Raw genomic sequence first — 14,984 nt, 5'->3', positions numbered from 1 at the left:
AGAAAGTTGCTTAAAATTGCATGCTCTATCATGAAAGTTTAATTTTGACTAGACTATTCCTTTAAACTGCTTAGGAATGTTCCATTTCAACTAACGGGCACTGACCCTGTCAGCATTTCCCCAGAGCAAATAAATTGGTGTGGTATCTAGCTTTGCAGCCTTGCAACCAGAGGGTACCGTGCTCAAATCCAGTAAAAGGCAGTGTAACATTTAGCAAATATAATTCTATTATTACCAGACAGAACCAGAAGAATACCGATACTAGGCGGAAAAAAATATTTCTGAGCCCTGTTCTGATGAAAGGGGCAAAATACAAATCTGAGCTTAAAATGTACTCTTGAACTACAAGTCTGGAGGAAGAAAAGCTCCTAAAGTAACGGTAAACAAAGTATTTCTCGAAGCTGCCATCATAAAGATTATCATAAATAAAATTTAAGTATAATTTTTCTCTATTTCTAACTCCACATACTTCTATTTCACATAGTTTTTCAGCTGTCATCTGCGCTCCAAAACCAGTCCCGCTCTGTATTTAGTACAGATCCACAAATCCTAAGCGAAGTCAGCTACCTTGCTGTTTTAGAAGCGTAACGGCGTCCGAAAAACATGCATGCGCACTACCGCTCTAGTCCTGTAACATTGAGTGATGTGTGTAACTGTGCTTTTAGTCACTCATCTTACCACCGCACAAATATGTGACGTTTCAATAGATCAACCCACCATGAACATCACAGAATCGAATAATGGAGATTCTAAGTGGGATGAGGAAAGCTGTTGACAGACAGGAAATACAAAGCATTATATTGAATAAAATAAAAATTTAAAAATAAATGATGCAATTAACAACTACAAATGAAAGTGAATACATACATATAATATAGATTAGTGATCGTTCACCATCACTTTAAGTTCCTTTAGATCTTTGAAGGTTTCTATCGTGTTATCTCTTTCCCTTCTCTGCTCTAAACTATACATATTTAGGTCATAGAGTCTTTCTTTGTACGTATTATATTTTAGACTGTGTACCATTTTAGTAGCCCTCCTTTGGACAGCTTCTAGTTTATTTATATCTTTCTGAAGCTATGCTCTCCAGAACTGTACACAGTATTCCAGGTTAGGCCTAACTAATGATCTGTAAAGTGGCATAAGAACCTTGCTATTTCTGCTACTAACACCTCTCCCAATGCAACCAAGTATTCAACTAGCATTACTGGCTTCATTACTGCATTGTGTAGCAAAATTGAAATCAGACAAAAACTTCCCCAAAAGACCAGAGCATTTTTAGCATTTTTGCCGTCACTACATTTAAACATAAATAGAGCCTTTATATATATACTAGTCCTAAAGCCCGTTCACACGGGCCATTTTTTGCAGGGTACAGCAATCCCACCCCTTGCGCTCTCTCCCTCCCCCTCTCTTTTGCTCTCTCTCTCTCCCCCCTCTCTTCTGTGCTCTCTCTCCCCCTCTCTTTTGAGCTCTCTCTCTCCCCCCCTTTCTTTTGCGCTCTCTCTCCCCCCTCTTTTGCGCTCTCTCCCCCCCCTCTTTTGTGCTCTCTCTCTCCCCCTCTCTTTTGCTCTCTCTCTCCCCCTCTCTTTTGTGCTTTCTTTCCCCCTCTCTTTTGAGCTCTCTCTCTCCACGCCCCCTGCCACGCCCACTTCTGCTCGCACTGCAGAGACTTAAAGGGACATTAAGCCCAATTTTTTTCTTTCATGATTCAGATAGAGAATGCCATTTTAAACAACTTTCTAATTTACTTCCATCATCTAATTTGCTTCATTCTCTTGATATTCTTTCCTGAAAAGCATATCTATGTAAGGACCTTGCCCTTACCCAAGATGGCTGCTGTAATAGTTGTATTGAGGAAGAGAAATGCCATCTGGGAAGGGGGAGGAGTTGTTAGTGCTGAGAAGATTTCTTAGGTGTTAAGAGAAGTGTGGAGCAAGAAAGTTGCTGTTTCCAAGCTGAAAGAAGTTATTCAGACTAATGCATAAATACACTAAATGGATTGCACAGCTGCATTACATAAGGAAGTAACTGAGTGTGATGTGCTGCAGAGTTGTTGTATATTAAAGAGATAACCCAGAGAATATTCTAGAAGTTATTCTGCCTAAACAGTTTGCATAAATACACTAAATGGATTGCACAGCTGCATTACATAAGGAAGTAACTGAGTGTGATGTGCTGCAGAGTTGTTGTATATTAAAGAGATAACCCAGAGAATATTCTAGAAGTTATTCTGCCTAAACAGTTTGCATAAATACACTAAATGGATTGCACAGCTGCATTACATAAGGAAGTAACTGAGTGTGATGTATATTAAAGAGATAACCCAGAGAATATCCTATAAGTTATTCTGCCTGAATAGTTTGCACAAATACACTGACTGGATTTATAAAGCTACATTACATAAGGGCATAACTGTGAGTTTTTCTGCAGCTGTTTGTAGTAAAAGAGTGACTGACTTTGCAGTATAAGGCAAGTGGATTGCTGAAATTCAGTAATAAGGTAGAGACTTATGTTATTCAATATTTCTGAGGAGAAGTTTTCTTGAGCACTGCATCGATCACAAGCAGTGCTCTCTAGCTTCGTTCACAAGCAGCAAGGGATAATTACCTCAACTAAAGCACCACCTCAAAGTATTTTACAGCAACAGTTATGTTATTATTTCATGAGCTCATGAAGAACTTCTGAGTTAAAAAAAAAGGTATACTGATGTCATAAGAAGATATTGTGATTAATATTATTATTTGTATTTGTTGCACTGTATGTTATTGGTTAAACACTTTATAATAATCAAAGCAACATTTTATTTGAAGATTTCTTGTGTGGTTATTACTTGTTTTCTTTTTGTACTAAAATCTTATAGGACCCCACACCCTATTATTCTAGGGTGTCCCCTATAGGTGGAGGCACTGCGTCATACAGGCATCCCTTTTATACCTGATTTCAACCCCCCTCCTACTCCCACTCTGCGGAGGCTTAGTTCTCATACACAAAACAGGTAGACAGCATTACACTATCACCCACCTCAGGGAAGGTCAGGAAAGGGTGTTACATCTAGATAGGCTCAGTAGCTTCTGATTGGTGGCTGCACATATTTCCCTTATGTGATTGGCTCACCCATGTGCATTTCTATTTCTTTAATAAAGGATATCTAAAGAATGAAGCAAATTAGATTATAGAAGTAAATTGGAATGTTGCTTAAAATTGTATGCTCAATCTGAATCATGAAAGACAACTTTTGGGTTTAATGTCCCTTTAAGGACTGTAAGGCCAGGTGTGTTTGTCCTCGTGCTGTCTCTACTGCGCATGACAGCTTCGGACAAACACACTTGGCCTTTTATAGTATAGGATATATATATATATATATATATATATATATATATATATATATATGTACAAATAGAACCCGCTCTAAAGGATATGTAGGTAATTTAGTAATGGGTCACCTGACTTACAAAATATATGCAGGTGAACCAGTGCACGGAACTCATAAAGGTAAATATGTCCAAAATAAGAATTAAAAAAGATGAGTTTTTAGGATTACTTAATTTTGTTATATGCTATATACGTGTGATATAAATTGCATTTCCTCATAGAGGATTTTTTTGATTTAATAAATTGCCTTCTCTGACTTGAAGCAGCAGTTGCTTGTGATCATTTACAGACTCTCTTCAATTTTATTATTTGGGTTGTATATTAGTAGTGCTGGATTAACTCATCTTTTTTAATTCTTATTTTGGACATATATATATATATATATATATATATATATATATATATATATATATATATACCTATCAAAACTATATATTTTGTTTTAGTAGACAACCCAAAGTGTTTATCTAGGCCCATTTTGGTATATTTCATGCCACCATTTCACGACCAAATGCAATCAAATTTAAAAAAAAAATGTTAACTTTTTCACAATTTTAGATTTCTCACTGAAATTATTTACAAACAGCTTGTGCAATCAAGTCACAAATGGTTGTAAATTCTTCTATGGGATCCCCTTTGTTCAGAAATAGCAGACATATATGGCTTTGGCATTGCTTTTTGGTAATTAGAAGGCCGTTAAATTCCGCTGCGCACCACACTTGTATTATACCCAGTAGTGAAGGGGTTAATTCGGTAGCTTGTAGGGTTCATTTTATCTTTAGTGTATAGATCAGCCTCCCACCTGACACATCCCTCCCCCGATCCCTCCCTGACCACTATCAAACAGCTCTCTTCCCTCACCCACCACACAATTGTCATCCCCATCTTAAGTACTGGCAGAAAGTCTGCCAGTACTAAAATAAAAGGCTGCTTTTTTTAAATAAATGTATTTTGTATATTTTTTGGAGTGTAGGATCCCCTTTTACCCCAACCTCCCTGATCCCCCCAAACAGCTCTCTAACTCTCCCCACTCTACCTATTTGCCGCCATCTTAGGTACTGGCAGCTCTCTGCCAGTACCCAGTTTGCCTAAATTTATGCATATTGTTTTTTTTTTTTTTTTAAAAACATTAACCATTTTTTATGTAGTGTAGCTGCCCCCCCCCGATCTCTTTCCCACAATGGATCCCACATAGGATCCCCCTTATTGCCCTTCCTCCCTCCTTCCCGGATTTTTTTTTCCCCCCCTATACCCTGTAGCGTGGCCGAGCGGTCCCACCAACTCCAGCCCTCCTCCAGTGAAGGGCAGCCCACCTGCCTCCCTCCTTACGGTTCCACCCACCAACGATCTGCACCACCACTGTCCGATTCAGAGAGGGCCACAGAGTGGCCCTCTCTGCATCGGTAACTCTGCAAATCTTTTTCGCTATTTTGAGCGAGATTGCGGCAGAGAGAAGTCCAGGACTGCAGCGACGTACAGGGTATGACGCTGGTCGTTAAGGGGTTAAATCCCGTTCCTCTTTAGTTACAGTCAGTAATGTACGATTGAGACTATAATTGGCCTTTGGATTTTTGTATCCTGTATGCAGAATTTTGTTCTTGGTAATATTAAATTTCAGATCCAATTATTTGCCCAGACCTCACGTTTTTTAATATCTCTGTTACAAATTTTTGTATCATCAGCAAACAAGCCAAAATTCCCCTGAAGCCCATTTCCAATATCACTAATGAGCATGTTAAACAAAACAGGCCCAAGAACTGACCCTTGGGGGAACACCACTAGTAACTGACCCCTTATTGGAATAAACTTTACATGACCTGTACTTGGCTTTTTATAAATAGCAAAGTATTAAAGGGATACTAAACACAATTTTTCTTTAACAATTTAGATAGAGAATGAAATTTTAAGCAACTTTCTAATTTACTCCTATTATCAATTATTCTTTGTTCTTTTGCTATCTTTATTTGAAAAGCAGGAATGCAAAGCATAGGAGCCAGCCCATTGTTGGTTCAGTACCTGGGTTACACTTGCTTATTGGTTGCTAAATGTAGCCAATAAGCAAGCGCTATCCAGGGTGCTATACATAAAATGGGCTAGCTCCTAAGCTTTGCATTCCTGCTTTTTAAATAAAGATAGCAAGAGGCGAATAAAAATTGATAATAGGAGTAAATTAGAAAGTTGCTTAAAATTACATGCTCTATCTGAATTATGAAAGAAAAAAAATGGGTTTAGTGTCCCTTTAATAATTCTAATCACTTTAGGTTCAGTATAGACACATTAGCATAGCATTATTTTTATTTATTGATAACAAGCACAATTGATTACATAACATTCCATAATCAAATAGAGTACAATGTGTATACTGTATTAATATTTTGTGTATTCGATAGTATAGCTGCTAGCATTTAATGAATAAGAACAGCATTACAAATGTTTTTATGATTTTCATTTGCACTGAATGTACACATCGATAGATGCAAAATATACCAATGTCGTATGAAAAACAGTGAAGCTGACAGAGCCACATAACATTAAAAAAAAATCCCATTATTTGTTTTATTTTGTTTGTTATTTGTTAACGATACAGTAGAGTCAATAAACAGAGCATGTAAATATAAACTTTTTATTTTACTTCTATGATCAAATGTGTTTTATTCTCGTGTATCCTATGTTGAAGAGTAACCTAGGCCGTTCAGGAGCAACAATGCATTACTAGGACCTAGCTGAACACATCTGGCAATTAATGAAAAGAGGCATATATGTGTAGCCACCAATCACTATCTAGCTCCTAGCAGTGCATCCGCATCGCTGATGTTAAGCCTACCTGTGTATGCTTTTCACCAAATGATACCAAGAAGCAAATTTGATTATAGACGTAAAATAGGAAGGTGTTTAAAAATACTGCGGTGTTTATTATGGAAGCCCATGCTAAGACGTGTGCGCTTTGTTCTTAGTGAAATAGCTGCAGAAACGATATTCTCTGACCTATCACCGTATGCAACCAGCGTCGCCGCCACAACACTTCTTGCTATTAACCGAGCACTTGTGTCAACCTTGTGTCACGAGGAAGTTAAAGCACAGTATTGCATCCGGGTAAATTTAGGTAAAAAAATGCTCAGTCATTGGCCAAACTTCTGCCCCGGCGCTCTCTGATTAGTCATACTCTTATCCTTCTTTATTATGATTGGCTCGCGTGCCGGCTTGTGCATCCTCATTGGTAGAGTTCTTCGTACAGCGTGTGTTTTCGCATCGTCACCGCCTCACGGGGCCCTGTTTGAATGAGACGGGACGTTATCCTTCCTTGATCAAGTGACGGAACCCCTAGTCTTTGCACCATGCCCCAGTACACAGGTACCAAAGACACCGAGTAACTGTTCATATCCTTAGTGCGTCCCGTGCTGTAACAAGTGATGCCGGGGTCTCCGGGAGACTCAATTACAATCGATCTAATACTTATTAGTGCATAAGCTAAAATAAATTATAATTATATATATACAGAGGTTTATATTTGTTAGTGCTAAGGTGCTATAATGAATTGCTGAGCAGCCTTGTTTGGGAGTCTGTTGACTAATGCTATTATAACAAGTTTCCTGCTGAAGAGATGTTTATTGGTGATTAATTATACAAGGTCTTTGACAATGCTAAATCAAAGACACTGCTTATGATTTATTTTACAAAGAACACACTTTGTTCTTTTAATGTTGATGACCTTCTGGTGGTCTTAAAAGCCCTGCTATTTTTAAGAATCACTATGTACATTGTAACGACACTGTGGGTTGCCAAACATAGTTTTGTAATACACCTGGCATTAGCCAGCAATTTAGTATCTAGTGATCGATCACCTTCTAATGCAGCCATATAGTGTCATAAGGTCCATGGGGCTGCAAACAAAGTACATATGCTGTTTGCTTATGTAAAGTTACTTCAATCAGGTTCAGTTATTTTATAAGTTTACCCTAAATATATATTATGATGACATGCTGGACAGTTTGTTATTCTCACTGGGATGGAGGTACCAGGCCCACTAAAAAGATGTGGCTAGAGGTGGTTTTAATGTGTGTGGTAAATGCACATAAGTAGGTTTAACAAAATATCCTCTATTTACAGCAATAACTTTCTTATTGTTCTCCCTATGTATTTATATGCATATCCAATAAGTACTCATGTAGAGTAAAGATATGAGATATATCTTCATTATGTAAAATAATATTAGAAAATAAGGATAGGAAACTGATTTAATATTAGCAGTAAGTAACATTATTTGTGGTAAAAAAAAACTACAATATACTGTCATTATTTATTTTGTCCCCATTTTCCTGCAATTCCATTCTGAAATTGGGAGCTTTTCAGTTCCTGTTAGAAATGGAAGTGCAGAACACTATTATATTGCACACAGCCATTGGCTGCACACTCTAGTGACCTATTATAACTGTCCCTAGTTGGCAACAGCAGAGCAGGTAACCTAAGTTACAACATGGCAGCTCCCATTGTTTTTTAGACACGTTACACTTATTTTGTCAATATTTAAACAGCTAATTAAACTTTAAAAAATAAATCTACATGTTATTCTCAGACTAATCTTTTATTTGAATGCATAATTATAACTAGCATTTATTTAGTGTTTACTGTCTCTTTTAACATAGATGACAAATAGTAAAGCAGAAATGTAAAAAATAACTAATAGCTCACTCCAATAAAGACATTATGTAGACATAATGACATGTAACACAGTATGAAAAAAATATATGGAAATTTAACAACCATATACAATTATAAAGGGGAATTTGAAACTTTGTTGGGGGCTATGTTAATCTTGAGAGCAGATAAAAAGAACTTAAAATAAGTACTTCTATTACTCAGAATAGCTGTGGATACTTTTTTATTGGTTGTTGACAGTATTATATTGGTTGTGCTGTTATAATTATTTAATAGCCAGGTGTTTGCCAATAAGGTAAACAGATTCTTTATTTTAGAAAATTCACATATATCTTCTATATATCTAATAAGTCTTACAGTCTTTTAGTAATACAATGTTACTGTCAGCTCACATTAATAAGCTTGGACAGAAAAGAAAAAATGGTTGGTGTATGTGCGCTAACAGCTAAGGGGTGGTTATCAATATAGTAGTATTTCTACAGAGACAAAAAAGTGTTAAAGTAGTAAAAAAGGTTGATTATTTAATCACTTATAAAAGATAAAAGAATGTATACAAATAAACAATACATCAAAATAATCCTCACAAATGACCGGTCATCTAAATGTATTCTAATATATTAAAATAAAAACATAAAACAAATAATCAACAATTTTAAGTAATTTCCACCTTATACACTACCTTGTGGTACTAGAATAATAATTGTATATTTAAATAGCTATTATACTGATTGTACATATATAGTACAAGACCAGATGTCGGTGTGTCATTTCTGTGAATAATAAGGAATAGTTAGAGAATAATTAGAAAATCTCTTTTACAAACACACTTGTTTGCATATTCTAGAGTCCTTCATTAGGATATACACCTATTTCTCTTTTTTCTGTGTGAAAATACTTGTTTTATAAACTTAATAAAGAACCTTCAATGGGATAATGTTGATATAAGATATATTTGCTGGAAATGTCACTTGTTAGTTCTTTAGCCCAACAGGTATGAACGGATGTGTAAAGTTAGAACTCTTGTAGTTTGACTTCGTAAAGTCCCTCCAAATAATACTTAGATGTTATAATACATGAATATTTGATTATGTTGGAAGATTAGTCCCAGAGAAGAACCACACTACCGGGCTGCTACACCTCTATGTGCCTACCTGATTCGGTGGAATATTCGCCGTTCCGTTGTTGTAACAGGGCACAGGTGTCTGTGTAGCTGGTGAGGTCACTCGCTATGTCCATTGCTGGGAAAGATAGTTCTGTGATGTCAGACGTATCCTTACTCTGCACAGAGTTTAGTTAGGTCCGTTAATAAAAAGTAGTCCCTTTTTGGAATCCGTCTTAATCCTCCAAATGGGCTTTGTAATTCCTCTGTCAGCAACTTGTTTTGCTACCATCAACGCGTTTCGGCTTTATCATCTGATAAAGCCGTTAACGGCAAAACATGTTGCTGACAGAGGAATTACAAAGCCCATTTGGAGGATTAAGACGGATTCCAAAAAGGGACTATTTTCTTTAACGGACCTAACTAAACGGACCTAACTAAACAGGCTCTGTGGAGATAATCACAAAGAATGGGCCCCTCCTAGTGCATTATTGCAACATTTGATAATTAAAATGTAAAGTTGTTTAGAATTGTATGCTGAAAATGTTTGGTTGGCATGTCACTTTAAATAGGTTTTTACTTTATTTGTAGCAGTGCATTAAACTATAATTTTATTTATTAGTACCCAGTATTTATCATAATGGCTGTTCATACTTTCATAATTTCCTGAAATCTAGTTGTTGTGTGTTTTTTTTTTTTTAAATGAGATGTAATTCTACTACCCTGTTTACAGTGAATGTTAAGTGGGGAAAGGAAAAGTTTGAGAATGTGGAGCTGAATACAGATGAACCTCCTATGGTGTTTAAGGCACAGTTGTTTGCTCTGAGTGGAGTTCAGCCAGACCGCCAGAAAGTCATGGTCAAAGGAGGAACTCTAAAGGTACATTTTGTCAGCTGAATTTTTATTAGCGATAGGTTACAGAACTATATGATGTGAAATTGATTTAATATTCTACAAACCTGCAATGTATATTTGTCTATTAAAGTGATGGTACACTTGACATGCTTTAAAATCAGGTCCGGTATCTAGATATTTTACAGGGACTTTATTTGATCACTTTTAATGAAGATGCGCTGTAACTTAAAGGGACAGTATACACTCATTTTCATATAACTGCATGTAATAGACACTACTATAAAGAATAATATGCACAGATACTGATATAAAAATCCAGTATAAAACTGTTTAAAAACTTACTTAGAAGCTGTCACTTTGGCTCTGTTGAAAAGGTAGCTGGAAAGCCCACTGCAAGTGGCAAATAAGACACTCCCCCCTCCCCCTTCTTTTGCATATGAAAAGACCCTTTACACAAGCAGGAGCAAGCTGGAGTAGGTAGTCGAGCGTATTCACATAAAACTTTGGGGCTTGGTTAGGAGTCTGAAAATCAGAGCAATGTTATTTAAAAATAAGCAAAACTATACATTAATTAAAAAAAAAAAAAAACTTTATGGGCTATATAAATAGATTATCTACAAAACATTTATGCAAAGAAAAAATGAGTGTATAATGTCCCTTTAACTTAATAATCTAGCCGTGCAATTCTAATGCCTCGCGCTATGACCGCCTACTTCAAAACTCATATTTTTTTTTTGTGTGCTATCTGTTTGAATTTTTTCAAATAGGCTCTCTCGCTACAAAAAAAGTGCTGTATGGCTAGTGTGCCGTTGGCTTAGAGTATTAGGATTGCGCGGCTAGATTAAAAAGTAAGTTACAGCGCATCTTTATTATAAGTGATCAATCAAAGTCAATTTTAAAAAATTCCTTAGATTCCGGACCTGAATTTAAAACGCGTCAAGTTTCCCATCACTTGAATGAAGCAGCACTTGTATTGGTCTGTTCAGTATTTCATTCAACTAAAGTGTTAGCAATGTAATGTTAACCTCCATAAAAATGAGCCTTGTAAATTGTACTCATGTGTTCTGTGCAATGAAGCTGCTATATCGTGTGTGTGTGTGTGTGTGTGTATGTATGTGTATATGTATATATATATATATGTGTGTATGTGTGAAACCTCAATATTTATATATTTTTTTTATTTATTTATTTTAAACAGGATGATGAATGGGGAAACATCAAATTAAAAAGTGTAAGTACCAAGTTATGGTGCCAAAAATACCTGCAGCCCAGAAATCTTTTGGATGTTTTGGTAGAGTGTATATGGCTGGGAAGAGTTGTTATGTATGGGGAAATCCTTATACACATGAAACATAAAGCAGATCATTTTTCTGGGTGCATTACACCACATCAGCGTGTAGTAGATGTCATGAAGTAGGGCAGGTGATGGGAGTCATCGCAAGGTTGTGGTACTTTTTCCCCCATGACTGTAGCAAATTGTAACAGAAACTGGTAATATTTATGCTTGAGTTGTAGCACAATGTTTATTTTCAGGGGATGACCTTGTTAATGATGGGTTCAGCTGAAGCACTTCCGGAGGAGCCTGCTGTTAGACCTGTATTTGTTGAAGACATGACCGAGGAGCAACTAGCTTCTGCTGTAAGTGTCCATCGCAGGTTATCTTTTTAGCCCTCAGGTAATCCGATATTAGGAGTCTTTTTTTGGCTATTTAATTTTACATTTATTTAACATTAACATTGTTGATGTTAAAAAGCGTTTTGAAACTACAATTACGTTTTACTTTTCATTTTTAATGTTCTCTTGTAGATGGAACTACCTTGTGGATTAACAAATCTTGGGAACACTTGTTATATGAATGCCACAGTGCAGTGTATTCGCTCCGTTCCTGAACTGAAAGATGCACTTAAAAGGTATACAATATTATTAATAAACACACTCAATACCTGAAAGTTTCTTATACACCTTAAAAGGAGTTTATTTTTCTGATCTGTATATATGTGTGTGTATGTATATATATATATATATATATATATATATATATATATATATATATATATATATATATATATATATATATATATATATATATATACTGTATCCCTGATGCGTTTCATGAGTCTCCGCTCACTTTATCGGAGGATTAATTCCCCCCATAATAGATGTTACTTTATTTTTTTCTCCTTTAAGAAAATTGTAATATTTTTTTTTATTGGGGAATTTACATCTATTCCATGGTTTACATACAGCTGCTCAACCAAATTTATATTGTTACTCCTGTGTAAAAAAAAAAAAACTATTTTACTGATCGGAAAAAAAAAAGCAAAGCAGTCTTTGAGAGATTTTGACCTCATTGCCCTTCTACCACCTACATCTCGCCCTGTCATTATTGACTCTTCTGTAGGATTCAGTCAGTGGTACATGTCATTTGACATATATCAGCCCTTGTAAAATGGTGTCCTTTTATGTCATGAAATGCTACTTCCTCACTGTATTAATGTTCAGTTACTTTCTTTAACTGCTTCTATAGAGCATACCTGAGATCACATTCAACATTTTGTTATTAGGTCCACAAGGTTACACTACAATGTTGTCTGCTTGAAATTGCTCAAAACCTTGTCTTGTAACCTTGACAACAGAATAAAGAATTGAAAGCTTTTTTTGTTTAACAGCGAGGACTGCCGCTACCGGAAGGAGAGCTTGGGCATTATCAATGCAGGACTGGTACTGCAAAATTTTATTTATTTGAGATGATCAGTTTAAAGGGACGTTAGAGCTGTTTTGTTTGCGCGTGAAAATGTGTCAAATTTAAACGTATTAAACATAAACACAGGAATATATTTTTGCACAATACTGGTCTTTAAGATTGGAGCATACTGGCAAATGAGAAAATCTCTCACAAGTCTGTGTGCCCCTCAGTAAGAACAAAAATGTTTATTTAAAAAAACTATTAAATTGACCTATTGTGTGTAAGCAACAAAGAAAAATATATGTAATATCCCTTTAACTGCATACATTGTGAACTCTAATGTATTGTATGTTGTGTAATACTGAAATGTGAGCCCCTTCTTGTAGCTTATGCAGCAATTTTGTTTTTATTTCTTCCTTTAAAGGTATGGAGGTGCTTTGAGAGCATCAGGAGAAATGGCTTCTGCTCAGTACATCACTGCAGGTTTGTTTCACTTAGAGATACAAGTCAGTCAGCTTATGTTTTCTGACTCTAGCTGGTTTTACAAAATGCTTTGTGCTCAGTAAAAGAACCAGTTCAAATATTTTGTTTGCTATTTTTACTTTAGTTCAATCAGACATTTAGGTGTAAACTTTTACTAAAGCTCTTTAACCACTACCTGATAAATGTATTTCTTCCACGGATCATCTCTATTTATTATTGGGAATATCACTCCTGCCCAGCAGGAGGCAGCAAAGAGCACCACAGCAAAGCTGTTAAATATCACCTCCCTTCCCTCTAACCCCAGTCATTAGACCAAAGTAAAAGGAGAGAAAGGAAGTAAGAAGGTGCAGAGGTGCCTGAAGGTTTATAACTGTCAGGGTGCCAGGAATCAGACTGAGACGAGAAGTGCAAAAATAATCACACCTTTTATTAATAACAAAAAATAATAAAAAGTCCACAAGTCAAATAACAAGCCAGGAGTCAAAACCAGAGCTGGTAGTCAGATGAGCCGAGTCAGGAGCCAAAGCGAATAGTCAGACGAGCCGGAATCAGGAACAAGGAAAACAGCAGTGTCAGGAACAAGCCAGGGATCAGGAACCATGAAGGACGTCAGGCAGCCAGGTAATGCACAGGAACTCTCACAAACGGGTCTGAGACAACGCAAAGGCAAAGCATACTGAACAGAGGCCCTTTAAATAATAAGTGATGACATCACAATTCTGAGACTGCATCCTGTCTCACATGGATGATGCACACCAGTCTGGCCATACATCTACCAGACACTTATGTAACAAAATAGACAAGGCAGATATTTGACCCTTCAAGGTACTTGCCGATAAACCCTTCTCCAGACCCTCCTGGAGAAAGGAAAGAATTCTAGGAACCCTAACTTTACTCGAAGAGTAACTTCTGGATTCACACCAATACAGATATTTACGCCATATCTTGTAGTAAATCTTTCTGGTAACAGGCTTACGAGCCTTAGAAAAACCACGCTTAGATAGAATTAAGCGTTCAATCTCCAAGCAGTCAGCTTCAGAGAAACGAGATTTGGATGAAGTAAGGGCCCTTGAAGTAGAAGGTCTTGTCTCAGTGGAAGCCTCCAAGCTGGGAGAGATGACATATCCACTAGGTCTGCAAACCAGATCTTGCGAGGCCACGCCGGTGCAATGAGGATCACTGACGCCGCCTTCTGCTTGATTCGGGCAATAACCAGAGGAAGCAAAGCGAATGGAGAAAACGGTTATGCTAGACTGAAATTCCAAGGGACTGCCAGAGCATCTATCGGTACCGCCTGTGGATCCCTCAACCAGTACCTCGGGAGCTTGGCATTCTGACGAGATGCCATAAGATTCAGATCCGGCTTTCCCCATTTGAGAATCAAGCTGGAAAACACTTCCGGATGGAATTCCCACTTCCCCCAGGTGAAAGGTCTGTCTGCTCAAAAAATCTGCTTCCCAATTGTCCACTCCTGGAATGTGAATCGCAGATAGACAGCAGTTGTGGGTCTCTGCCCACTAAATAATCTTGGCGACCTCTGTCATGGCCAAGGAACTCTGAGTTCCTCCCTGATGGTTGATGTAAGCCACTGAGGTTATGTTATCCGACTGGAACCTGATAAACCGGGCTGAGGCCAGGCCAGAAGAGCATTGATGATTGCCCTCAGCTCTAGAATGTTTATGGGGAGAACAGACTCCTCTCGAGTCCATGTCCCCTGAGCCTTTAGTGAGCCCCAGACTGTTTCCCATCCCAGCAGGCTGGCGTCCGTTGTTACAATCACCCAGGTGGGTCTGCGGAAGCAGGTTCCCTTGGAGAGATGTTCCAGAGACA

General features: G+C 37.2%; 1 protein-coding gene across 1 annotated transcript in view; it reads left to right on the top strand.

The window, feature by feature from the left end:
• Positions 1-6,573: 6,573 nt before the first annotated feature.
• USP14 (ubiquitin specific peptidase 14) overlaps positions 6,574-14,984 on the top strand; it is a 92,173-nt gene continuing 83,762 nt past the window's right edge. The window contains exons 1-6 of the mRNA XM_053714967.1: positions 6,574-6,726; positions 9,864-10,009; positions 11,184-11,216; positions 11,519-11,623; positions 11,792-11,895; positions 13,096-13,154. Of these exons, the coding sequence (XP_053570942.1) occupies positions 6,711-6,726; positions 9,864-10,009; positions 11,184-11,216; positions 11,519-11,623; positions 11,792-11,895; positions 13,096-13,154 (463 nt within the window). The 5' untranslated portion in view covers positions 6,574-6,710. The remainder of the gene's footprint in view (positions 6,727-9,863; positions 10,010-11,183; positions 11,217-11,518; positions 11,624-11,791; positions 11,896-13,095; positions 13,155-14,984) is intronic.

The sequence above is a fragment of the Bombina bombina genome, chromosome 5 (genome assembly GCF_027579735.1).
Source record: "Bombina bombina isolate aBomBom1 chromosome 5, aBomBom1.pri, whole genome shotgun sequence".
Lineage (NCBI taxonomy): Eukaryota > Metazoa > Chordata > Amphibia > Anura > Bombinatoridae > Bombina > Bombina bombina.
This window is presented reverse-complemented; position numbering and strand designations above follow the sequence as displayed.